The following is a 26,557-nucleotide window of genomic DNA, read 5'->3' as shown; positions in this document are numbered from 1 at the left end:
TAACAACTACCTTACTAACTATTAATAAGCAGTAAATTAGGAGTTCATTGAGGGAAAAGTCGTAGGTAATAGTGAATACACGTTCCCTATACTAAAGTGTTACCGTAATTTCATTTCATTTACTCTTTATTTGATTGAAATGAAGATGCTAAATTTTCAATCATGACACTTAAAATTACCTGTCCTCATAACTTCATACTTCATACAGATTTTATTAATAATACTAAGAAAAAAATGAATAAAAATATACCTCTTTTATAAGGTTTTACAGCTGTGCCCCTACTTTTGTCACCATTGTCAGATATTTATGAAAACATTTAAAAATCAGGCAAGTCCGTGTTTCATATTCATCACAAATCATATTCCATCTGCTATGAGATTACATAGTATCTGGTGATTTTCATAGCTTTTTTTTCAGTAATCAATAATAAAATAAAACACACATTTATTGAGAAAAATGGAAAAAGCAAGAGATTGCACCCAAGTATGGAAATGAATAGATTAATATCTCCTTGATAGAAAAACTTGAATTTATTATTTTATTTAATAATTATTTATTTATGTACTTGAAACAAGTTAGATTTTGTCCAAATAAAATAAGATACTTTTTAAACTTTTTTTTCTGGTCATCAAACATAAGCTGAACATGTTCATAGATAATGTGATGAACTACAACTGTGGTTACTTTATAGGACACCTGTATGAACATGACGACAGCTGGCGGAAGGAAATCTAACTGTGATAAAATAAAACTTTAGTTGTTATCATTTTCATGGGCTTTTGCCAAGGAATTCAAACTATTGTGTTGTGTCCAGCAGAACGCCTGTGTCAGGAATCATGGGAGGGCCATATACTCCTTGACTCAGCATGAAAACCAGATCTTCTCTCGTTCTTTTTTCGTGTTAGATTCACTAATGGCTCACACAGTTTTCCCATCAGCCCTCTCTCTAAGCGACAAGGCAGCTGACAAACTGATCTGAACCCCAGCGTGTCTGTGAAATGGGATCCCCCAGGATCAAAACACACTTTAAAATGGCTGAACAACTCCTCACTCAAAATACCCTTGGGATGTTTAAGTCACGCTACCACGTCGCTGCTCCTAAATGTCCATTTACATACACTAAATACACTTTTCAATGATATTGTGGCATATTTAAAATACATATACTAATAGTTGAAAGGATTCTTGTTGAAGATCTTGTTTTTCATTGTACATGTGCATTCTGTATTTTATAAAAGCTCAGTATTGTTTTTTTTTATGTAAAATTGTTTCTTTTGCTACCGTATAATTTTGTCTTAAACATACATTCTAACATAAATGTTGTATAAATTATACTTCATTGTTAAAGTTGAAGTGAAACAGCATTTGAAATGACATTGTATTGTATTTTCGAGTTAAATTGGATATTCATTCAGAAAATGTAGGGCAGAACTTGATCTTATCCATTAGATTTGAACCGAATCGTGAAAAGTGGGTGTTGGAGGGCTTGGTGACCTCAGTCGTTTTAGGAAGTCACTTTGATTAATTGTACGCAATACGACAAGGAACATGTATAAGGATTGTTAAAAGACATGTTAATTAACTTATCTTAATGTTAAGGCATGATAAAATATGAGAAATCATTAAAAAGACTAATTTAATAGAATCAGTACTGAATGTATGAGTCTCCAAGAACCTTTGACCCATAAGCAACATGCCATACCTTCTTGATCTGGCTTTTGGGATTAAATTACCCTTTTCTTTTCTCTACCCCTCCCACCCATCTCATCCCTCTTTCTAATAAGAAGAACGGAGGGAACGGCTCAGCGGAGGAAACGCTGAAAGATTACTTGTAATCAGACTGATAGCAGTGTGTGCGAATGAAGCCAGAGGCACAGGAAAGAGTCGGACCCATGTAGGGCTAACTGCCCTCTTACTGATCCAGTTCCGTAATGGCAGTGCACACAATATCCGTCTCTAGAGTGAGAATCCATCAAAACATATTGATCCAGAAACAAGGGAATTGGCCATGGCACAGAGAGAGAGCAGTGTGGCTGAAAAGTGTTTGTTTCTGTGGGACTGTCCTGACAGGGTTCATCTATTAAGGCAGAGCTCAGGGGAACGAGAAGACAAGGGCTTGGACATCGCTGTGGTGTGTTGAGCTGGATATGGCAACAGACAATGATCATTCTCCATCTTTTGAAAGAGCTTGTTTGTTCTACTCATCCTAAAAAAGACCACAGTTGATTTTCTGCAAGTATGTGCGTATCTATTTGTTTTATTGGGACAATAGTTAGGTGTTGGGTTGGATGGTATGGTCCCTGAAGTCATCATAAAGTCTTCAAAATGTATCTTTTATTTTTTTCCTTAAAAGAATAGTTCAACAAAAATCACCATCATGTTATTCTAAAAATATATACCTTTTCTATTCTGCAGAAAAAAAAAAAATGTGAAGAGTTATCTGTGCTTTTTCCTATACAATTTCAAAGAATGGGAATGAGGTTTTTCAAGTATCAAAAGGATAAAAACATCATGAAAGTGGTCTATATGACTTGTACACCATCTATAAGTTTTCAGAAGCCATTTGATAGATATGTGTGAGAAACTAAAAGGTGTTATTCATTGTTATTTTTCTCATGGACATGTCAAAATGTATTCAATGTCCAATTAGTGAACATTCTTTTTTAACAATTGGTTTGATTCTGACTCAAAACCAGTTTAAATTGGTTGAATTGATTTCTCAAATTCAACTCACTGACTCAGCAGAGAGAAAGATTATCAGTGAATAACAACATACATTTATTCATTTCATCAGTCATATGTACTAAAAGCTTTTATAATACTTTTAGGGTGCTTTTGTCCATTTTTAAAAGTTCAGAACTTTGGCCCCCCCATTTACTGTAACTGCATGGAATATAAATACACTATTTAAAATATCTTCTTTTCTGATCAAGAGAAAAAAAAGTTACAGTGTAGGTTTGGAAAAATATGAGGTTGGGTAAATGATGACAGAATTTTCATTTTTGGGTGAACTACTGTATCCCTTTAAGGCCCAACAAGTAAATCTCAATACTGTGCAAGGAGTACACATGTTCTACACTACGCCATGACGTACTACGCTATGTCCTATGCTATAACGCGTATGTACATCATGTCATTGTGTAGAATGTCATGGCATTTGTACTACTCGGAAGTTAATGCTTTTTTGTAGGGCTGGGTATTGACACAATTTTCACGATTCGATTCGATTACTATTCACATGCTTTCGATTCGATTCAATTAAATTACAATTACGATTTCGTTTCGATTCAATTCGATATCGATTATTTTGGATGTAGTATTTCTTAGTATAATCTCTCAACTAATGCTGTAAACTACACATGTAAGTCAGTTGGTACTACTATAATAATATTAAAGGTTAAATTAACTTATTTATATACAAACACTTAAATTACACTCAATGATGTTTTTATTATAAATAAAGTTTAGAATTACATAATCATATTTCTACTCCAATTCGTTTTTTTAAAAAATATAAACATTTAAATCGCGCTTGTCATAACTGATTTATTCAAACATGCATTAAATATTGAAGAACGTTAAAAATGATAATGAATATGTAATGGTGCATAGCTATATTTATCAGAATGTTGCTTTCTAGAGTTCACTTTTCTAGCTGACTAATGAGTTTATGGTCACTAAATATGTTTTTCTGAGGTAAATGTGACGTTACGTGACATTGTTTACAAGCTGTTTCATTGACGTCTTTCCGAGGTTGAAACACTGTTGAAATACGGATTTCGGTAAGTTGTACTGTATATTTTAATATACCTTCAGATGTTTAGTCGTGTTTATTTTGCGCTGTAACTGGTATTAAAGGGTTAGTTCACCCAAAAATGAAAATTCTGTCATTAATTACTCACCCTCGTGCCGTTTTACACCCGTAAGATCTTCGTTGATCTTCGGAACACAAATTAAAATATTTTTGTTTAAATCTGATGGCTCCGTGAGGCCTACATAGGGAGCAATGACATTTCCTCTCTCAAGATCCATAAAGGAACTAAAAACATATTTAAATCAGTTCATGTGAGTACAGTGGTTCAATATTAATATTATAAAGCAACGAGAATATTTTTGGTGCGCCAAAAAAAACAAAATAACGACTTATTTAGTGATGGCCGATTCATAGTTCTGCTTAATAACTCATTAAACTAACAGAGCGAACGTATGTAGAAAAGAATAGGAGCTTCTGTAGGTCTGTGCTTTGGCACTGCAAGGCGTTCTCAGAACTGTCAAGTTACAGCACTGTCAAAATAAAGATCCCACTTTATGGCCAAATTATCGGCCAATGCCTATATCAGCTGATATTTCAGCCTTAGTGATAGATATCGGTCGACCACTAATGTCAGGTTTTGCCACACTACTTATGCTTTTATTTGTAAAAAGTAGCTGGTAAATACACTAGGTATATTATTTTAAAAGCAGCTGGGCTACTTCTGCACTACTGAAAAATATTAAGTTAGCAGCAATGCTACTTTTAGTTAGACGGACAGGCCAGTGTTGAGGAGTAACTTTTGGGTAATGCTAGCCACATTTTGCAAACTCGCATTCAGTCTGGTTCCATTCTAGTATGTAACACCCACGTTTCATGGTCCAATCAATTGGTAATGGATAAAATCAAGCCATGTACTTTTTCACTCAGAAATGTCACATTTTAGATGTAAAATGGGTGGTAAATGCCATTTCACATTGACGTTAATGTAATGGTGTGAGGGGAAAAAGTGTGTGTTCTCACCTGTGGTCCTAGAGGGTACGTGGGGTGAGATTGACCCATATGACCGTGTTCTGTGGGACTGCTGCTGGCATCAGACTGAACTGAACCAACTCGACCCCCTGAGAGAGACAGAGAGAGAGCAAAAGATAGTCTTATTTGTCCATTCTTAAAGAATAAAATCCTTTTTCAATAAATTCCTCCATTTTCCCCTCCCATAACCACATATTCAAACACTCAGAGACAGTATCATGCTGTGACGGCAGTGAGCCCTCAGTAGGGTGCTCTGTAACTGCTGCTGTAAAGCGTTTTACCAATAAAAGAGCCTGCTCACCATGTGTTCTCTGCTAAACACACATCAGCACTGTTACACACACGTCACGGCATATCCTTAATTCAGCGACTCAAACCACACATCAGTTTACATGCTTGAGTTCTGTGCTGTCAACATACACACATTTAAACACACACACATACACAGGGCTGACATGAGATACTGCGCTTCACCACAGATACTACACACCTGCAGTGTTATTTTAGTATAATTGAGATACTATTATACAGTAGGTTTTATCAATATTTTGGATTCGTTTTTATTTTTATATTTTCTTTTCTTTTAAATAGAAATTAGTTTGTAATAATATTTCACAATATTAAAGTTTTTACTGTATTGTTTAACAAATAAATGAAGCCTTGGTCAGTATAAGAGACTTTTTATAAAAAACATTTTAAAAAATCATAACTTTTGAACAGTAGTGTATTTTTGTGGTAACTAGAAGAATGTTGTCCATTGAGCATAACTTGAACCTGGAACACTGTGACTCATTCACTAACCGTGTATATGCATGCATTTGTGCATAACATCTGCATATGAAACTTCTGACATATCAATTACAAAGTACACACTAAAATATATTCCAGGAGTGGCCTTTGAAACAACTAATTTGTTTCTAAACCTTTATTATTATTATTATTATTATTATTAGAAACAGAATGACTAAATGACTCAACTGATGTCTCAAAATGATTCAATTGTGTGTATTCAAGGCCTATATAAACAGCATAATTTGCCTTAGCATAAGCATAATTTGCTTGATTCAAAGACTTTGCTGTACTCCTATATCAGCGTTTTTTGAAAACACAGTATTTAATTTTTTTTATTATTTGTTTACATACAATAGCTCATGGAATCTGGCTTGTTGATCCTCTTTCAGCAATGTTAAAGAGTTGACATTAGGCTGGTATAAGAGTTAAAAGTTCATCGCATTGACTTGAATAAAGTCATTCAAATATGTTATCATGTATAATTAACTCATAGAGCTCATGCCATGCCGTCAAAGTCTATTTAACCAGTCAGAAAATGATCAGGCAAGGTCTCGGGTGGTTAATGCTGCTTTTTAAAAGGGTGTCTGCTATAGCTAGTCATCTACTTTTGTGGTGCACTGCCTTTGGTTCATGGTCAAGGCCGGATTCTACTCAAATCCAACCAATTGCTTTTTTCTACTTATATATAGTACTCTTTTTTCCTTTCTTTCCTTCTTTCAACAGCTGTACCACGAAACACTGAGTAGATTAAAAATACTGACAAAAAAAAAAAATAGTTTGCTGTAACTTTTGTCATTACTACATTTTTAACAGGTACTGAGTCTGTTCCTACACTTCCATGCAGTTCTTGTACATTTAATAACTAGGAACAGGAAGGCAGTGATGGCCAAAGAAAAACAAAGCAACTGATTTTAAATGGTTCTTCGCTTACAGAGGCTTCTCTGAGAATCACCATGGTAACATATCCTCATTATTCCAGAGATCACTGGAGGGTAAAGACCTGTCTCCCTGGCCCTAATCTTACACACACACACACACACACACACACACTGATCAAACCTAATAAAAGAGTTTGTAATCAAGCTACCCAGCACACTTATGAAGAACATCTGCTGATGACCGCTCACCTAAGGGACGCTTAAACCCACTGTTGTTTGGTTAGCGGCGAGCCATTCTGATGTGTGCTTTTATACACCACAAGCTTATGATTAGTTAGTTCTGGTTTCCTCTGAATGCCTGCAAAAACATAAATCTTGCCTGCGAGGAAAATTGAGCCAGAGAAGTAAAGTCAATAGTAAATGTGTCATAACTAAAAAATGAAATCATGTAGTTTGGACTGTTTCTGAGACAGTCCACAGAGTCCTTGTGTTGGATGGTGTTCCTTGTGCTAGGCTTGATCTTTGAGTACTATTACACAACTTCCAAGCATAACACAATCAATCAATCAATCAATCATCAATCAATCAATCAATCAGTCAGTCAGTCAGTCAGTCAGTCAGTCAGTCAGTCAATCAATCAATCAGTCAATCAAACACAACAGAGTGAAAGATGTGACTTTAATGTTATGATGCTTACATTAATAATTTTTCAAATTAAAATGATAACAAAATGGAATTAAATTATATAAAAAGTTTTAATATAAATATATTATAAATTTTAAATAATTAAATTATTTTAAAAAATAAAATGTATTTAACTTGATTCATTTTTAATTAATTAAAAAAAAAAAAAAACATTAATAACAATACAGTTCGGCCATGTCTGTGATGCTGCACCAGTTTAATAATGTCTATATTGTTCATATTTAATTACATGCTACATTTTCACATTAATTTATATGTACACTGCTGTTTAAAAGTTCGGGGTCTGTAAGATTTTGTTTGTTTGTTTTTGAAAGAAGTTTCTTACGCTCACCAAGGCTGCATTTATTTGATCAAAAATACTATAAAATACAGTAATATTGTGAAATATTATGTGATTGCAAAGTTGATTTTTCAGCATCATTACTCCAGTCTTCAGTGTCACATGATCCTTCAGAAATATATATTAAAAGATTAATAAAGCAAAAAGATGACACAAACAAAGTTTTGCATTATTACCATTGTTTTTGTAATTGTGGGATGATCACATATTATCACAGAGATGTTTTGTCATGTATTTGATGTTCCAGATGAGCGACAGCACTAATGATGCTGCGAAGACGCGTTTGTCTCAAAGTTTGGCAAATGACAAACATCAGAGGAAAATCTCCTGTGTCAGACTCCATTATCATATGTTCACGAGCTCAATATCAAAAATGAAAAACAAAGCCGATTCCGCGTCTAATCAAAGGAGTCGCTCTGCTGCATAATTGATGAGGAGCATCGCATTGATAGAGCACATGACAATATCATATATAAATAATGCTTCCGTTACGCATTGATGCTTTTGGTGTAACTTGGCGAGTTGTGAATAATATATCGCGTCTATAAGTAAAGCAGCAAAGCGTGGCCTATTGAACCAGTGTCTTTCATTGGTTGAGTGGGGAACGCTTGATCCCTTTGCAAATAATAGTAAAGTTAACACATTTTAGTTGAACGGGCTGCGAAAGAGGGGGGATCAATAATGAATAAATGTACAGGTCCCTCATCTCAGGGGGCTTTCGGTGTGTTTTTTTTCTCCTCCATGCAACAAAATTAAAAAGCCGAAGGAGGAGTGATGGGGTGTCTGGGGATTATCAACAGCGATTCACTCCCATTACCCAATCCCATTGTTCTTATGACCTGTTTATTAAAACAGCCTGTGCCTTAAGTGGATTACCCTTCAAGCGCTGAGGATATCTTACGTCTAACGTACTGATATACACTCTAGCTGAGGAGAATTTTTCCTGGGAAGTATCCCTTCCCTCAACCAAACTAAATGCCATGTACTAGCAGCCAAACTGCTAGTACTAGTTATTGTTTGAGTTTAAAAGCCTGAGGGTGTTTCGATAAACTCGCAGACAACGAGTCCAAAAGAATACGCAAACATGCTTCTCAAGGTTGACAGACTTACAGCACACGGCATCCCAAAGAAACCACTTATCAAACCGCCAAAGACCATTATGGATACTCAACCTCGCTCACTAATTTATAAAGGTATTGATAAGTGAGCATATTTTCAAACATTCGCCCATCCTCCTACACAGCAGGCAACGGACACTAACAGGCCGTGTTTCTCTGAGATGGTCAGACAGTGTATCATTTGTAATCTCCTCAGTGTAGCCCTATCTATGGTAGGTAAAACACAACAGAGACCCAGACCGACAGTAAGAGGGGGAATACCTCACCTAGTGAGTCTGGATGTGCCAGCTCTGATAAAGTGGCTAAGACTCCAAAAGGTCAGAGTTCAACTGTTTTTTTTTATTTCTTATAAAAACTTCCTTAACACAGGGGTGAGAAAAAGACCTCTGAATGGTCAGAATGGTTATGAGATGTTATGTGGACTGCATATATATATATATATATATATACAGTATATGTAAATAATATGTTTCAATGGCTGTCATATTTTATAAGCAGGATGATTAGGAGTGTCTTAACTCTTAACTCTCCTTTTTTTTTAATTTTTTTTTTTTTTTTTTTTTTTTTTACATTTTTTAACTAATAAAAAACAGTGCTAATAAACGTGTAGTATGCTGTAGTACTACTGAAATCTCCTTTTCCCCATATCAAAATCTCAGGTGGCCAGACAGTGATTGAACCGTTAAAATATTGGTGTCTAGGACACAGAGTGCCCTAAGACTGTGTACACCAGTATTCTCACTTTAAAGGGAAGAATATCTTCCGTTATGTTCAGTAGAAGAAAGAAATGTATACAGGTTTGGGAACAACTTGAGGGTGAGTAAATGATGACAGAATTTTCATTTTTGGGTGAACTATCCCTTTAAACGGAGTTGAGGCTTGGACCCAGAAACAGTATTCGATACATCACGACTTGACTTAACATTGTTTCAAAATTTCAAAAGAACATCATTTATTTGAAAACATCTAGGTTACAAATGTAACTCTGGTTTCCTGAGTAGGGGAACGAGACGCTGCTTCTGACAAGAAGCTATGGAGAACGCCTCAGCATGACCAGTGTCTGAAGCACATGTCAAACACGACAATAACATTGGCCGCGACAGCCTATTAAGTCAATACTGGTGCGACCAGAGTATAAATGGGCACCTGAAGTACATGTCATCCACTTCTTTATCTGAAGGAGATGTACAGCAGGTCACAAATGATCCCTGAAGAAAAAGAAGAGGATGACGTGTATTTCAGCTGCCCCTTTATACTCTGGTCGCACCGGTACTGATGTCATAGGCTGTCGGCGGCAAATGTTATTGTCGCGTTTGACACGTGCTTGAGACACCAGTCATGCTGAGGCGTTCCCCATAGCGTCTAGTCAGATGCAGTGCAAGTTCCCATTTGAAAGGGAAATACATTTTTTGTAACATTATAAATGTCTTTACTGTCACTTTTGATCAATTTAATGCATCCTTGCTGATTAAAAGAATATTAATTCATTTATTAATTAATCAAATTAATTCAGTTTCACTGGTCATTTGAATGGTAAATATCCAGTGAGGCTGAACGGGCCCAGCGCAATGAATCCGCAAGGGACCAAAACGGCAACGGAATCTCATCTATGTTACATTTCAATGCCGAATGAACAACCCACACCCACCCACCAAGGACAGCTCCTGCAAAATTACAAAAGCCAATGTTTTTGTTGTCATCTCGTTTAGTGCCAAATCACTCGCAGATGGCAACACTAAATCGACACGGCTGAATTAAACAGTCATTGTCGAGTGCTCAGTTAGGGGTTGGCATTCACCCCTGCAGACATTTATGAATCAATTTTTCCTTCCATAAAAGAGGAGCTTTAACACTTTCAAAGGAAATACATTATGTCATAACTTCAGTAATGGTGAGAGATGCTCTTTCAGGCTATTCAGAATCGACAGACCCCCAAACCTCATCTTAAACAACCCATATGTGTGTGTCCGCTTTGTGATCTTTCGTCTATTTATCATCTCATTCACTATCGCGCAGTTAAACCAATTTGAATTTCAAAGAGCACGGTAAGTGTCCCACTTGCTTTTGTGTCATCTAAAAGGCATGATAAACTGAAACAGGCCATAAATGTGTTGAGTTATAACAAAATAGAGTCTGCATCATATCTGCATTATCTATTGATCCAACCAATCCAACTGAAAGACATGTTCAGTGGTGTATTGATCTTCCCCATTCGGATCTAAAATATGACTGAGATTGAAGCCACTGTAAATACAAATCATTAAGCCTGATGCAGTGACCTCTTTGAAACACATTAAACTGTACTGGCACAGAGCATATGATTTGATTCATAATTTTGCTTAGGGCACATAACACACTTTAATTTTTAAGCACCGCTGATGTATTGTTGACCACAGGATCAATCAAAGTTAAAACCCATGGAAGACAATAGATTGCATTGGTGCAACAGAGAGTTTAAAATTTAAAGCCCTGGCCACATGAATGACAGGTCACATTTAACACAATTGTAAATCTTGTCAATAATCAACCAATTGTGTTCAAATTGTTGGGTTATTGATTTTCTTAATGTGGCAGCTAAAACCAGGGAAATGGATGATGTTTGTAATGGAGTACTAGCCTGCTTACTGCATATGGCAAAGAACATAACATTTTTTAAAGCATGTAAATACGTATTATGTAATGATAAACATGTCAAACAGTAGTGATAAACTGTAGTAGTGGCTTACTTGAGTGTAATCCATGTATAAAACCATATAGGTTATAGAGAATTTTTCTAAATGTAATCTTTAGCAAATCTCACAATAAATATAAATTTTTAATACTGTACATTATAATGTTGTGATGCCTAAATTCACTTGTAGCATTTTAGTGTTTTATTTTTTATTTATTTAGACAAAATTATATAGAATTTCAATATAAGCCTTTTATCGGTTATCTGCTGCTTAATGAAAATAAATACCAGCTTATCTGTATTGGCCAAATATTTTTTTTTAAAAGTTTGACTCAAGTGCACTACATTATGGGATATATTATTTCATTGTGCTATGTTGTATACTGCATATTTTGACAAACATTACCTATCTAGGTAATCCATGCATACTGATGATTTATACACTATGCACATACTTTAAGATGCAAAAATAATATCAGTATGCTATCCTGGACATGGTAGTGCGATGAACTGATATAGAGAAGTCAGGGATGAATAAAGCAGCAGACATTGACAGATATGAGACAAATATATAAGCATTTTTCTTATCCTCCTAATGGACATGAAGGGAAATCCTGACCTATTTCTACAAGATATAAATTTATCTGGTGTCAACAACTAGCACTAATTGGTAATATGGTACATCTAAATGACCATAAATCTCTATGGCATGTCAAAGTACACAGCTTCTTAATCTAAACCTCCTTGTGGACAGAAATACTCTAAAAAAAAACCCACTAAACTCTCAATGAAATAGGAAGGTGCTCTTTCACCAAAAGCTTAATAACAGGAAACTTTAAATTCCCAACAGCAGACAAATTAGTTCAGAATTGCATTTTTTATATAACATATAAAATCAAATATAAAATATACAAACATGGGGATGGATCAATGTAGCTGAGAACGCTAGAGGTGGAAAAACCGATGTGAAGACAAAAGTAGAGAAAAGGGAGAAAAGAAGAAAACAGAATTAAAGCAGGGGGCAGAAAAAAGGGCATTTATGTTATTAAAAGAGTGATAGAAACTCACAGAACACATCTGTGAGAAAGGACGGATAAAAAAGGCAAAGGAAAGGCCTGAAAAAAAGGACAGGGTGTTGATTTTGCGTGATCTGAACATTAACACACAAACGGCCACATCTGTTGAAGAAGCCTTTCCTCTCTCTCATCCTCAGGCAATGTCAACTCGATTACCGCAGGGTTGAAAGAGACAAAGATCCATCCACATGACTCCTCATCCTTTTAGGCCCATCTGCAAAGCCAGGATGTGAGGCCAACCCTGCCTGAAGAAAATCAAACCCTTTTAAAGCGAAGACAGAAAAATGCCAGGGTCGCCATGCTTTTCACTGACGCCAAGCTCTTCCTAAATTACCTTAAGCATATTTGTGGCAAATAGGATTCCGCCTTCTGACCTCCAACATTGTCCGTCTTCGGCATAAGGTCTCTCCTTATTTCGCCGTTTTTGTGAGGCATCTCTTTGAGTGCATCCTGTTCTCTTTTTCTATACGTGTTCTGTTCGGCTCTCATGTGGCGATTTAACACATGCTCTCTGACTTTTTGTGAATAAGAATATTAATAGCTATTTGCAATCGTGGCAAGAAAATAAGGGACATATTTTTCATTATTTTTAACTCGTCAGAGTAGAATCCTTAACGCTGTAGAGCTGTAAAAGTCTTTGTACTTGGAAGTAAAAGCTCATTCATCTTGTACTCTCGGGTGTAGTCTGTATTCTTGTAGCACGTTTGCTTGTCTTTGTCGTGCAAAAATCACAGCTTGCGGACTAGCAAATCAGAAGCAACAAAAACTAAAATAATAATAATAATAATTACATCATTCCATCTTGTTTGGTACTCTCCTTCTAATTGACCCTTCGCAAAGACCCGCCCCCCCCTTAGTTACTGTTGCTTTGTCCAACAAGCCATGGCGCTGTCACGCCACACAGAGTGAAAAATACATTGCGGAGCAAAGAGGACACTGACAACACGTCGACAGACAAGACAGAGCAGGTTACTTATGATATTAAATAAAGTCCCAGCTTTCAAATTGTGTAATTTTTACAGAAATTCGAACAATAAAAAATGTTTTGTGGCTCTTTAATGTGTTGTGACAGATTGCTGTAGCGCCTCAGCTCAAGTGGCTCATGAACCAATCTCTTCCTACTAGTTAATTTATAGCATCAAATAAACGTGAATGAACATGAGAAGGAATGTTGTTTCAAATGCGGAAAGATGTCAGTACACACTATTTTTCAAGTTCAAGTCCACCGAGGTTAATCTTCTAACTCCTGACTGCTTTGTCAGACAAAATGGCGGATTCGGCATTATGATTGGTTAGATCGCTTGTCAATCAAACTCCCGGCGAAGGGTCAATTACAGTCAAATTCTATGTTTCCACGTTGTTCCTTTTAAAAAAATAGGCAATTTTGTTTGCAACCTCAAAATGTCTGTATCCCCATACTACTTTTTACTACAGTAAAAATACTGGTTTCCACGTTTGTCGTTTCTTGCAAGCGTGTCATATCTGTCAGTGTTTATAGCGTTTACATAGAAATGCAAGTGGGGGTTTATAGGAGCCTGTGGGGGTGACAACAAGAGCTCTGTGGATGGTGTTAGCAACACGCCAGATGCCCACATGTCATGGCCAGCACATCGCCCACTGACCCCAAGGCTGTACAGCCACACTTGTGTCCATCCCTCCCCCTAACGCAGACATCTTTCACAGGCGTCTACATACAAATATGTATAAAATAAAATAAGCCTTTTAGTTCAGTACGTACACTACCATTCAAAAGTTTGGGGTCAGTAAGATTTTTTTCTTATTTAGTTTCCCTTTCTTTTTTTCTTTTTTCTTTTTACTTTTATTCTTTTTTTTTTTTAATTCAACAAGGATTAAATTAAATTAATCAAAAGTGACAATAAAGACACATAATTATATATTACAAAAGATTTCTATTTCAAATAAATGCTGTTCTTTTAAACTTTATATTCTTTATATTCAAAGAATCCTGAAAAATGTATCATGGTTTCCACAAAAAGATAAAGCAGCACAACTGTTTTCAACATTGATCATTTTTTTTCTTGAGCACCAAATCAGTATTTTAGAATGATTTTTAAAGGATCATGTGACACTGAAGACTGTAATGATGCTACAAATTCAGATTTGCCATCACAGAAATAAAATACATTTTAAAATATATTAAAATAGAAAACTTTTATTTGAAATTGTAATAATATTTCACAACATTACTGTTTTTACTGTATTTATGTACTGTAGAATCAGTGACCTATAGGAGACTTCAAAAACATTTTAAAAACCTTATTAACCCCAAACTTTTTAGCCCAAAATTTTAAATGAATAGTTCTGCTAAAAATGAATAGTCCATTCAATATTACAGCAGCTTTATTGTGTTGCTCAGGAGCTAATTACCCTCCTCCATCCCCAGCTCCACCTCTCATCCAGTCAGGACTTGGCCTTCTGATATTCTTCTTCAAGATTTATCTTGATTTATGTTGTTACATTAAATTATTGACATTAAAGGATTAGTTCACTTTCAAATGAAAATGACCCCAAGCTTTACTCACCCTCAAGCCATGCCTTTCTTCTTTCTGATGAACACATTGGAGAAATATTAATGAATATCCTGACGCATCTGAGCTTTATAATGGTAGCAAGCGTTACCAAACAAGTATGAGCTGAAGAAAGTGTCTCCATCCACATCCATCCACCTATCATAAGCATATTCCACATGGCTCCGGGGTTTAATAAAGGCCTTCTGAAGTGAAGCGATGCATTTGTGTAAAAAAATATCCATATTTAACAAGTTATGAAGTAAAATATCTAGCTTCCTCCAGACTGCGTTCTGTATTCTACTAACGAAGAAAGTGTAAAACTCTAGCAGTTCAGAAAGCTTACGCTACATCCTACGCCTTCCCTATTCAACTTTTTTTCCGTAATTTGAATACGGAAGGCAGTCTGGTGGAAGCTAGATATTTTACTTCATAACTTGTTAAATATGGATAATATTTATAAAGTATATATACACTATATACGCTTCAGAAGGCCTTTATTAACCCCCCGGAGCCATGTGGAATATGTTTATGATGGATGGATGTGGATGGAGACACTTTCTTCATCTCATACTCTTTGGTAACGCTTACTGCCATTACAAAGCTCAGATGCGTCAAGATATTTCTCCAATTGTGTTCATCAGAAAGAAGAAAGCCATATACACTTAGGATGGCTTGAGGGTGAGTAAAGCTTGGGGTAATTTTCATTTGAAAGTGAACTAACCTTTAAGAACATTAATGATATCTACAAAACATTTATGTTGGTTCTGTTCTGTTTACCCTAAGGGGGTTATCGCTGTGCTCCTTCCTCTTATCCATGCTAAGCTGCATGGATGGGTGGGGAATTCTTGCCATGAACAGAACCATTCCGCCAATCCATACTGTATGCTAATTGTCAATCATCTTTGATGAGTTGTCCTGACAGAAATATCTTATTTTGTGTTCCATGGAAGAAATAAAGTCGTAGAATGACATTAGGGTGAGTAAATGATGACTGAATTTTAATTTTTGGGTGAACTAACTCAGTATACCTTGAAAATCTCTTACTTTCATTGTATGGAAAAGAGCAGCATAAACATCCTGCTAAATATCTCCTTTTGTGTTCTACAGAAGTAAGTCATAGAGATTTCGAAAGACATGAGTGTGAATAATTTTCATTTCTAGGTGAACTACTACTCCTACTAAAATACACAAAAAAGGTAAGGCATTGTGGGGTTTATTTATCTGAATGGAACATCTAAATAAATGTATTGATGTTCAGCAAGATCCTGAAAAAACAATATTGTAAACCTCAATTGCCTGTTACAGTCTCACACTTCCTCCCCTCGTGTTCATTTCCGCATCTACACATGAGTCTCTCATCTCATTCCTCATCTCATCCTAAGCAGTCATCTCGTTCTCTCCCAGGTCACTCGGCAGCATCAATAGACATCATCATAAACACAAGCAATCGGAGCGCAAACGTGGCGAATCTCTCCAACTCCCCCTACGCAAGGTCATCCTCCAACCTGTCTTACAACAAAATGAAGGTTGCAGGGAAAGTCTGGAGCTTTGAAGCTCTAGAACTCCATCCTGCTAGAGGAGCGGCACCCTCAGTTTCTGTTCCACATCTTTAAATATGACAGGAAGGATGCCTTGGAAAAAAAAAATCACATTATAACTTCTGTGGATTGCCGGACGCAAACACTCGCATATACACGCACAGTCACTCCTGGCTCTCATCTCCTCAATCTTTGGTTTCAAAGGGATGGTATAAGGCAGAAGGACAGGGGGTTATGCATTAGTACTGGTCAGTGCTCAAAGAGACTCCATCATAAATAATAAAGGGTCTGTGAAGGACATCCAGACTCTAGTTACCGGCTACGCACTGCGCTTCGCATCGTACCAGACAAACACAAGATTGTCATTTTTCATCCAGCGATGACCACCCTCTCTACCCGTATGATTAGCTGACGGCTTCAATTATCCCACAAGATGGAAGCAACATGCAGAGTGATGGTGTAGAATGTGTTTCGGCAATGTTTGTGAGGGAACATTTGTCCATATCTCAATGGAGAAGAGGACTTTCTGTACTGTTTGTAAATATTGCATTCTTTTTACATTCAGAATAATAAATCAGCATATGGAATAAGCATATCATTATTTTCTTTTTTTTCTTTTTTTTGAATAATGCTTTTATTCAGCAAGGATGCATTCAATTGATCAGAAGTGACAGTAATGTTACAAAAGATTCTTTTCAACTTTCTATTTATCAAAGAATCCTGAAGAAAATTGATTATGGTTTCCATTATGTAGCAGCACAACTGTTCTCAAGACTGATAATAATAAGAAATGTTTCTTGAGCACCAAATCAGCATTAGAATGGATCATGTGATACTGAAGACTGGTGTAATGGCTGCTGAAAATTCAGCATTGCTATTACTAGAATAAATTACATTTTAAAATATAGTAATAGAAGAAAAAGTTATTTAAATTGTTTTTACTGTATTTTTGATCAAATAAATGCAGCATTGGTAGTCATTCTTTAATAAATAAATAAATAAATCATAACAACCTCAAACTTTTGAACATGTTGGTCTGAGCTATAGGTTCAGTACTGGTGCCATTGAACTAGCATATCCAATATCAACCTTGTCAACCAACATGGTCTTTCATGGTCTTTCTGATCAAGGATCAATAACAAGGATAGCCCACTGGCCCAGAGCAAGAGTTTTCAGGCAAGCTGACATTGAAAGTGTGTTTATGAATTTATAAAGTTACATTACAGCTGTATAATTTCCAGCTTGTTGCATTTATATATATATAGTGTAATATTGCGAAGAGGAAAAAAAAATGTGAAGGAATAAATTACAAAGAAAATGTAAAATTTCGTTTTAAAAAAAGAAGAAAAAAAAGATAAAAAATAAATAAATAATAAAAATCATCATTTGTAACTGGCCAAAAAAAAAAAAAAAAAGGTGAAAAAATGTCTTAAAAAGTTAAGAAGCCTGGTAGGGACTCCAGCATACCAACATCCCACACTGGGAGCCAGCATCCAAAACACATCTCTGATGTGAAAGATTTTTTAAAGAGCAATGTCACACTACATAATCAAAGGGAATAATTTCAGATCATAATACGTTATGAGACCATGTTTTGCATTATGGTTTGTGAAATATGAACACACCCAAACATTTAATTTAACTAGGCTCAGAAACTGTCTCCATAAGATGCTGAGAAGCAGTTTGGAGATTAACTTCGAGCACAACACAATTCACTTCAATCAGCAAATACTTGTGGAACAACCCAAAATATCTTCAATAACAGCCCTTTGTCCAATTGAGCAGAAAATGCCTTCCTCCATCCATTACAAACTTTAGATGGAAGTGCCAATTAATTTCCCCTGTCCTCGCTGACCCTACCAGCAATGTTTCTAAAACAAAAGCGGACCCCGGACTACTCCTGCCCAACCCCTCCTTCCCTGCTTGAATAGCATCTTATCTGTAGCCGCTGGCGGTACAGACGCATTAGCGAGTGGATTACACATGCTTGGTAGGCATGCATTAGGGAGATGGGGGCAGATCCCAGCTCAAAGCAGCCAACTAAAGGCCCAAGCCTGCCCTATAATGAGATCTAACTCCTGAGGAGAGGCACTCGGGGCTAGTGCGCTCTATTTAAAGAGGGCCAGCCTCATTTAAAAGACTGTGTCTGTGTCACTTTATTACTTAACCTGAGCGAGGCACATCAAGGCCCTTTTGCATTAGCACTGAACCCCCTCCTCCCTATTTTCAGCTAAGCTGATTACACAAACATAATGTGTGTGTGTTTTTTTATTTGGGGGGCCTTAGAGGCTAATGTGTATGTGCATGCACATATATGTGCACAAATGAGGCCGAAAAAAAGGACTAGGACAAGCTACTAATGTTTTGCTTGTGGCTATCCATTAAAATACATTAATTTATGGCTCCAGGTTGACTTTGAGACACTCAGCGTTACTTTTGAATGACGATTGGTTGTCCAAAAACATCACCTCAGCTTAAAATACAATTTCCCGACTCAAAAAGTTGCATGTTCCAGTTGAATGGTACGTTCTCTCTTAAAGAACACTGCATTGAGTCATAAACCTTCTCCCCCTTCTCTTGTCTACAACAGATACATTTTCCTCTCAAACTCCCCCTCAATTACACAAATCAATACACATTTCTTTTATCTTTTCGTGCCTTTTTTTCCTCCCATTCTCTCCGCTGAAGGTGACCCCTGGGCTGGAACGTGTCCTCCATTTCGGCGGAATCGGTATAAGTGCTGGCCATTTGGCGTGGACGTTAAGTGTATGAAATGAGTGGCCCTGTCTCTCTCTGGTCCTCTCCTCCTGACAGGCTGATGATAGAAGCGTCACATCCTGGGCCCGAATAAAATGCAAACTGACAAGAGACGAGGCTTTGGTGGCTGAATATAATGCCGGATTGTGCCTCCGAGTGCCTTATTATCTTGTCTTGGGATGCTGGAGAGGAGGCGGGTCTCTTAGAAAAGAGTAGACAGCCACTGTACACACACACAACCCATCTCCTATTCTGTGAGTAAGAGCGAAAAAACAGGAGTTTGGCCTCCTAACCACTGCTTTTGCAGCTAATGTACCTGACAATAAATAGGGACGGGGTTGTTGGGGATGTTTGCGTGTGATAGCTGGAGTGAAACCTGGAGAAATGAGCTTTTTAAAAGGCGGGGGAGGTCGAAAAACATTGGGAGTTGAAAGTGAGAAGGAGATGAAGGAGAAAGATGTTATTCTGGAGTCGACGGCCTTAAATTTAGTCATAATCCCATTCCGAATGACACAAAAAGGGTTTAAAGCAGACTGCAGAAACACATGGTTGAGAACTAATCAGCTTCTTTTATCATGAAACACCACCCGAGCAGGCCAGATGAATTGGTCAAGGATTTTTAAGTGCATTTTGAATAAAAGCAGCTGGATATGAACCATTTTATAACTATTTAAAACATATTTCACTTTTTTGTACTTTGTTTGTTTGAGTAGACAATGTTATAATGGAAAAATATAGGCCTATATATACTGCATATTCACGGAAATTCAGTTGCATTCATTTACTCCACCGCAAAAAAAAAAAAAAAAAAAAAAAAAAAGTAACAGTGTTTGTTTAATCATCTATATATTTTACTCTCTCCATTGTCCTTGCAACAAACTCCCATCATGCTTTCTTTGGGAGCTTCGATGAAGTTAACATCTTGACAAAACCCACAGAATGTTCCTATCATATTCTCCATCTTTTCTCTCCATCCCCCCCCCCATATTCAACATTTCAAAGCAAATGTCAAGGCCAGTCTTTTGTCGGCCATCACACGTATGCGTTTGTGTGGAAATTAGACTGCACATTTGTCCATACATGCACAAGTGATTCTTTGATGTGGCCTTTTATGCTGAATTTTTCATTGAAAAACATCTAGGCGACATTCTTGTTATTATCACCTACACTCAATCGGTGTAGAAAATCAACCAAGGAAAAGGATGAAAAGAAGCCTTTTAATTTCCTCATCCTCTTGGTCAGATCTTTTCAAACATGGGATGCAAAAGCTCACTCAATGCCGTATCAATTTGTTGAGCATCAATTGAGTTGCTAGACATATGAATTGCACTTCTATGACCTTTAAACATATAGAACATCCTCTAAGGGCAGCAGAAGATGATTTAATCAAACAATGTCTAGCCAAAGAAAAGAAATCACTTCAGCATAAATTGCCGTATGGAGCTGATGAGAAAATATAGCCTCTTGAATGTTCAATATGAAGCTTAAAATTGAGATTGCAAGCATCCAGCATGTATATGCAAATAATGTAGATGCACCAGCAGGTGGCTTCAAATCAATCTTAGTGATTTTTTTTAAACTTATAACACTCAATATGGTTTAATTATTGTAATTAGGTTAATGTATTTTTTAGGATTTAATTTTTTTCAAATGTTGTGTCTTTTCTTTGATTTTTATATATATATATATATTTTATACATATATATATATATATACATACATGTGTATATGTGTATATATATATATATATATATATATATATAAAATGAAATTTTAATAATTATATATATATTATATATATACACATTACAATAATATTAATTCAATTTGATGGCAAAACGTCATGTTACATATTTATCAACAAATACAAAAAAGATGCACACCAGAGTTCAAATAAAAAGAAAACTAACACAGAATATCATAAAATGCACTTCTTTTTCCTGTTATTTCCCATCTTTCCTTTTCAATTCTTTCTGTAACCAAAGTACAATGACCTTTCAGACATTTCACTGATGGGCAACTATGCCCAAGGACAGATTTCTGCGTGCCCGTTTGCCCCGAGCAGCCCCCTGGCACTGCCCACGGCCCCAGCCTGGTGTACCTCTCACGGGGCAAGAAAAGAGTAAAGGATGCTCCATTTGGTGGCCTTAAAAAGAAAGGGCAATCTTTTTTTAATAATGTTAAACCTATGCTCACCACATGCTAGAAAATGAGAAATGTATTGATTCGGTAAAAAAAGGTCTGAAAAAGAATGCGCCTACATCAAAATGTGTGTGCGTGCTTATGTTTGTGTAAGCGTGCAAAAAAAAGTGTGATTTTACAAAAAAGAATAGATTGACAGATAGACAATGAGCTGTAAAGCTGAGCGTAAAGAGAAAAAGCAACAAGCAAACAAAAGCAGGTTTGATGCTTATTAAAGAAAATTGTAACACTGGCATTATGAAACAGTAACTGGGCTTTTCTTGCCTTGGGATATTCTAAAAAATTCATCAGACTGACAGCGGGAACCACAAGACTGATCAGGGCCTGACAGAGAGGTTCGGACGGGGATCAGACACAAATGCCCCCCCTTGCCAACACCCCCACCCCAACTCCCGAAATCAAATCAGCAAAAAGACCCGCCGTGGTGACACACCATCACCGTGGTGACAGCCTACACTTCGCCCGCCTGCAGTCCCGCTCCCAAATCCATTCTCTCCAAAAATTCTGTCTACCGCGTTCTAAACTATGCGCCCCACGCAAACACACACATACACTCTTGTTATGTGCGTTTGGTGCACATAAGGGGGTAGCTGATGTTTGATGTATAATTCATCTCAAAACACCAAGCAATACTCTTTATTCTGTTCTTTTAATGTCTAATGTAACACAACTTCAGTGATAGCTCAAACCGGACTGTAATGAGGACCGAGGACCTGAGCCAGTTCATCAAAAGTAAGGTTATTATAGAACAAAAAACAATGTGAATTCAGCAATAATGCTTCATAATTCATCATTACGAAAAAATATAATACTCATTTAAACCTGACATAATTTTTCAACAAATCAACAAATGTAATATTCTAATAAAACGTAAATTATTTTTGAAACAAAAAAGGAAAATTATTACTTCTGTAACAACCTACAGAGGATATTCTTAAATACTGTGAATAAAAGCATATATTTTACACATTTACAAAAATTAATAGTTTGGATTTTATAGACATAAAAAGTCTTCTGATTGCATTAAAAGTTTATTCTGATCAGGTAAGCGGCAGGGGGTCCAAATCTATTATCATTAATGTAATGCTGTTAGTTCTAACATAGAAAGCAATAGAAAAGCTCCCTACGGGCATCAGTCAGTCTAACTATGAACACAGACAAGAGGAAGATGCAGTCACAGCTACTGAATATCAAACCTGAAGCACAGAATCCACCCTGACTGTCTGACTTTACACTGTATCAACTAAAATAATTAGCTTTAGAAATATTAATGTGATAAATTGCCAGGAATTACAGTGATGAATGCAAATAGCAGCAGAACATGTTCGAGGCTGAGTACAAAACACTTCTAAAGCCTGTAAGTGTTCTGAGGAGGTCATTTTACTTTACTTTTTTGCTCCTTTTCATGCATGTGCTCTTTTACATTTATGCATCTCTGAGAACATGTTGACTCACTTTCATTAATGTAATTTTCTAATAAAAAGCATAGTACAAATGTGTTAGTGGTGGTGTGCACATGTTCGCACTTGTCCTTCTTTGTTCTGTCATTAAAAGTGCATTCTTCAGTAAGAATAAACTGTTTGTACTCAATTCAGTATTATGCACATAAATTAAATATATAACCACAACTGAAAATAAGATTTTTTTTATAAAGTAGAAGATTATAGAGGAGAAAAGGACAGACACAAGATAAACTAAAAGTTACAAAATTCCTGTGTGGTGTGTGTTACTTTTAAATATATTTTTTTCTTAAGGGAAAAAATGTAAAAGTGATGTTTGAAGTCTATGAGCTCAATAGCAGGAATTCGAACTGAGAAAATTGTAGGTTGATTCTGAAACATGGTTTATGTGTTTCTGACTTCTATTCAAATTGAAAAATAAAATTCTGTCTGACAGAAGCCAGCGGCAAGGTTACACGAGTCTTAAAGTGTATCATTAACGTTGCAAATTTGACAATAACAGCAAACAGTCCATCAATGCACGGTGAATCCAAAGGGCTGGAAACTTGTCTTTTCACAAAGTACATCACTGCGATCAGTTTAAGGATTCTAAAGGCTTTTTTTAAACAAGGTCTGAGCAATCATCCTGACTGCAAGGAACATCAAATTTTAACATAATACAGAAGAGCATACTATTTTAGGATGTTAATTAAATCCAACATGTTAAGATTTTTTAATATATTTTGTGTCAGCGCTCATCAAATATGCCAAAATTCGATAAAGTATCCTCAGTACTCAGAAAAGATAAAGCATAATTAAAGAGCCTGTTTAATGATCAAAAGAATTTTTTAATGTTTTTAAATTGAACTTCATCTAGCATATTAACAATTTTAATCTTCTGAAATAGCAGTGCACTGAAACAGAACTTTTCATATAATTGTACATAATAATAAATATTATTAATAATTATATCATAATAAAATATTGGTAATAACGATATGATTTACTATATCAATTTATTTTAATCAATAATAATAATAATAACCATAATAATAATATAACAACAACTACGTCACTCTTGAATGTCTGCAGCGTCCTTTAAAGAGATTCAGGGTATAAGTTGCTCCTCATCAAGAATATACAATTCAGTCTGCTTAGATCTGAACTCCTCATGAGGCCGTGGAGCCACAACAATCACATTTCTCTCCCTCAGGCCTCTTCACTTTCTCTCATTTTATCTTCAGCCTAAGCCGAGGAGATCTCAAATGTGAAGAAATGTCACCCTGTATGACAGATGAGTGTGTGTGCGAGTGTGTGTGTGCGTGTACATTATATGTCTCCTGTTGCCTATTTGCCCCAGATTCTGTCACATTTTTCTGCTTTATGAACACCAACAAAAAAACTGGTCCCCACATACCGCATGGCTGCACCCCACCAGCGTCACAGGAAAAGGACACTTCCTCCACAAGCTTTCCACAGTGGAAATTTGACAGATTGGCAGTTAAAACGCATTATGAAATGAAAATATCAACTATTCAAATACACAGAGTAAACTTGAAGAACAACTTCATTTGGACTTTCTAAACATTTACTTTCAATAGAAACAACATGTTACAATAAACTTAAATCTAAGGAATTATGAGGTCACTCAGCATTTAAAAAGGAATAAGAGGCACAAAAATCAATACACTTGAACCACAACTTTCACCTGCTCTATTCCAGCACATTCTACCACAACATCTCGCAAACACAAACAAACAAACACACTCGTCGGTGTTAAGTTCCCCCGCGCATGACCCCGGGTGTCAGTCACAATAACAAGGACGATGAAAGCTGGACTCACCATACATCTTCTCTTCCGAGTCTGTGTCAGCTGACAGCAGCAAGGGCTCCTCGTTGAGCTCGCTGTCCGGGCTGGCCGCTTTGTCGTCATCCCGCAGCTCGCAGACGTCCATATCGGCACGCAGGGGGAGCAGCGGTTTGCTCAGCTGCCCTGTGATCATCGGATCCTGTATGCGAGTGGAGGAAGAACCAGGTCGGGAAGACAATGAGGGGGGGAAAAAAGGCAAAAGAAGTGATGTTAGCTTTGGTACGCACTGGTTCACTCTCTGTGGGTCTCACGCACACACATGTCCGCTCATTTCCTCGCTTTCTATCTCTCTCTCTTTGCTTTCTGAAACTCACCACCTCTTCTAACACTCTCAATGGTAGTGCTTGCTCTCTCTCTCTTTTTTCTGACGGTACTCTGGCTGTTGCTGCTGGTTGTAGTGCTGAAGAGCTCTTGTGGATGGCAGAAATTTGAAAAGATTTTGGTTAAAAATGCTCCACTTGTCAAATGACTCATTTTCACGAGTATCACCCAAGAGCCATCAGCATTAAAATAGAACACTTTAAGCTACATATAAATGTGCCACATTTGTTAAGCAAAAAAAGTGTTTTGTTTTAATTAACAAAAAGTTTTTGCACTTAACAGTAAGAATGCAAATGAGAATTAAAATGTTTTTTGGTTGTCAAGAAAATATGTAGATATATTTGAGAAAGAATCAGAAACACTTCATTGAGACTTCATCCCACTTCAGTCAACTTTGATTTACATTTTCTCTTAATCATCCATTTAGCTTTGTTGATTGGAAGAGCAATGTTCTGATGTTTTTTTTAAGTATTAACTCTAGAGTTCTTTTGAAGAACTATTCATTAAAACACACAATCAATACATTGATTTAAATTCAATAAAGATATCTAAATAAAAATTAAAGACAATTTAAGTAAAGAGTTTAATAAATAAATAGAATAAATAAAGTTTAAATCAATAGATAGAAGCAAGAAAAAGTTCTATAACAACATGAAACTTACCAGAAAGGTGCTTCCAGATTAAAGAGAAAAATATTTGAATTTTTACGCTCCAAAAATCTTACTTTGCTAAAATCCAAGAGCAGTTAAAGCATGCCAGAGTGTGGTGTGAGATCAGTCAGTGCATGCTTGTCACAAAGCCCAAAAACCAGTGTGGATAACGCAGATACATCAAGTGAGCACTGCTGGTGCAAGCCTGGGATTGCCTCTGGAGACTTGCTCGAGATGTCACCTCCACTCTCTCTCTCGCGCTCTCTCTCTCTCTTGTGCGCTTCAGAAGTACCTCCCCCCACACCTTCTGATGGTGAGACGCACAAACAAATGTGTAGACATGGGGAGGGCAAAAAAGCAGCTTTTCTCTTTTCACGCTCCCTTATTTATAGAGTCGTTTCTGCCCAAATGAGTCAGAGATGGGGGCCAGATGACCAGTTTGGATCGAGCCTCGCAGGGAAAGGAGGAAATCAAGAGCCATCACGGGGCTTCTGCCCCCCTTAATTCTGCCCCACCTCTCCTCGTCCTCAGGAGGGTCGATGAATGGCAGCCCGTGGGGCCTCTGTTAATGTGCTTATCAGATGGAGTGCATGAGAGTTTGATATGACACATGATAATCTATGAAAATGTTAATCAATAGGAATAGTTTAAGCTGTCATTTGCGGTACGGCCTGCTTGGTCAATACTCATATGCTTTGCAACAATGTCTCTTGTCATCGCTTCACTGGAGTTTTTCTCAGTGCACTTATGCACAAGCGACTCACCAACGCATCGATGTGCCCCTCTATCTCAGAACGCCGCTCTAACTCTGCATTCATTTAAGACACAACATCCATCTATCCCTCCCTCCTCCCATCCCTTCTCTCCCCTTTGAGCTGCCTGATA

At 36.7% G+C, this 26,557-nt stretch overlaps 1 protein-coding gene across 2 annotated transcripts in view; it reads right to left on the bottom strand.

Moving 5' to 3' along the window:
* pou6f2 (POU class 6 homeobox 2) overlaps positions 1 to 25,976 on the bottom strand; it is a 113,970-nt gene extending 87,994 nt beyond the window's left edge. Inside the window, exons 1-3 of one of the 2 annotated variants that reach the window (XM_051882396.1) lie at positions 25,685 to 25,976; positions 24,675 to 24,840; positions 4,776 to 4,873 (exon numbers count right to left, since the gene is read on the bottom strand). In XM_051882396.1, the coding sequence (XP_051738356.1) occupies positions 4,776 to 4,873; positions 24,675 to 24,834 (258 nt within the window). In that variant the 5' untranslated portion in view covers positions 24,835 to 24,840; positions 25,685 to 25,976. Of the gene's footprint in view, positions 1 to 4,775; positions 4,874 to 24,674; positions 24,969 to 25,684 lie in introns of those variants that run through there. The other variant, XM_051882397.1, reaches the window with a different exon arrangement.
* Positions 25,977 to 26,557: the final 581 nt, after the last annotated feature.

Source organism: Ctenopharyngodon idella, chromosome 23, assembly GCF_019924925.1.
Source record: "Ctenopharyngodon idella isolate HZGC_01 chromosome 23, HZGC01, whole genome shotgun sequence".
NCBI lineage: Eukaryota > Metazoa > Chordata > Actinopteri > Cypriniformes > Xenocyprididae > Ctenopharyngodon > Ctenopharyngodon idella.
This window is presented reverse-complemented; position numbering and strand designations above follow the sequence as displayed.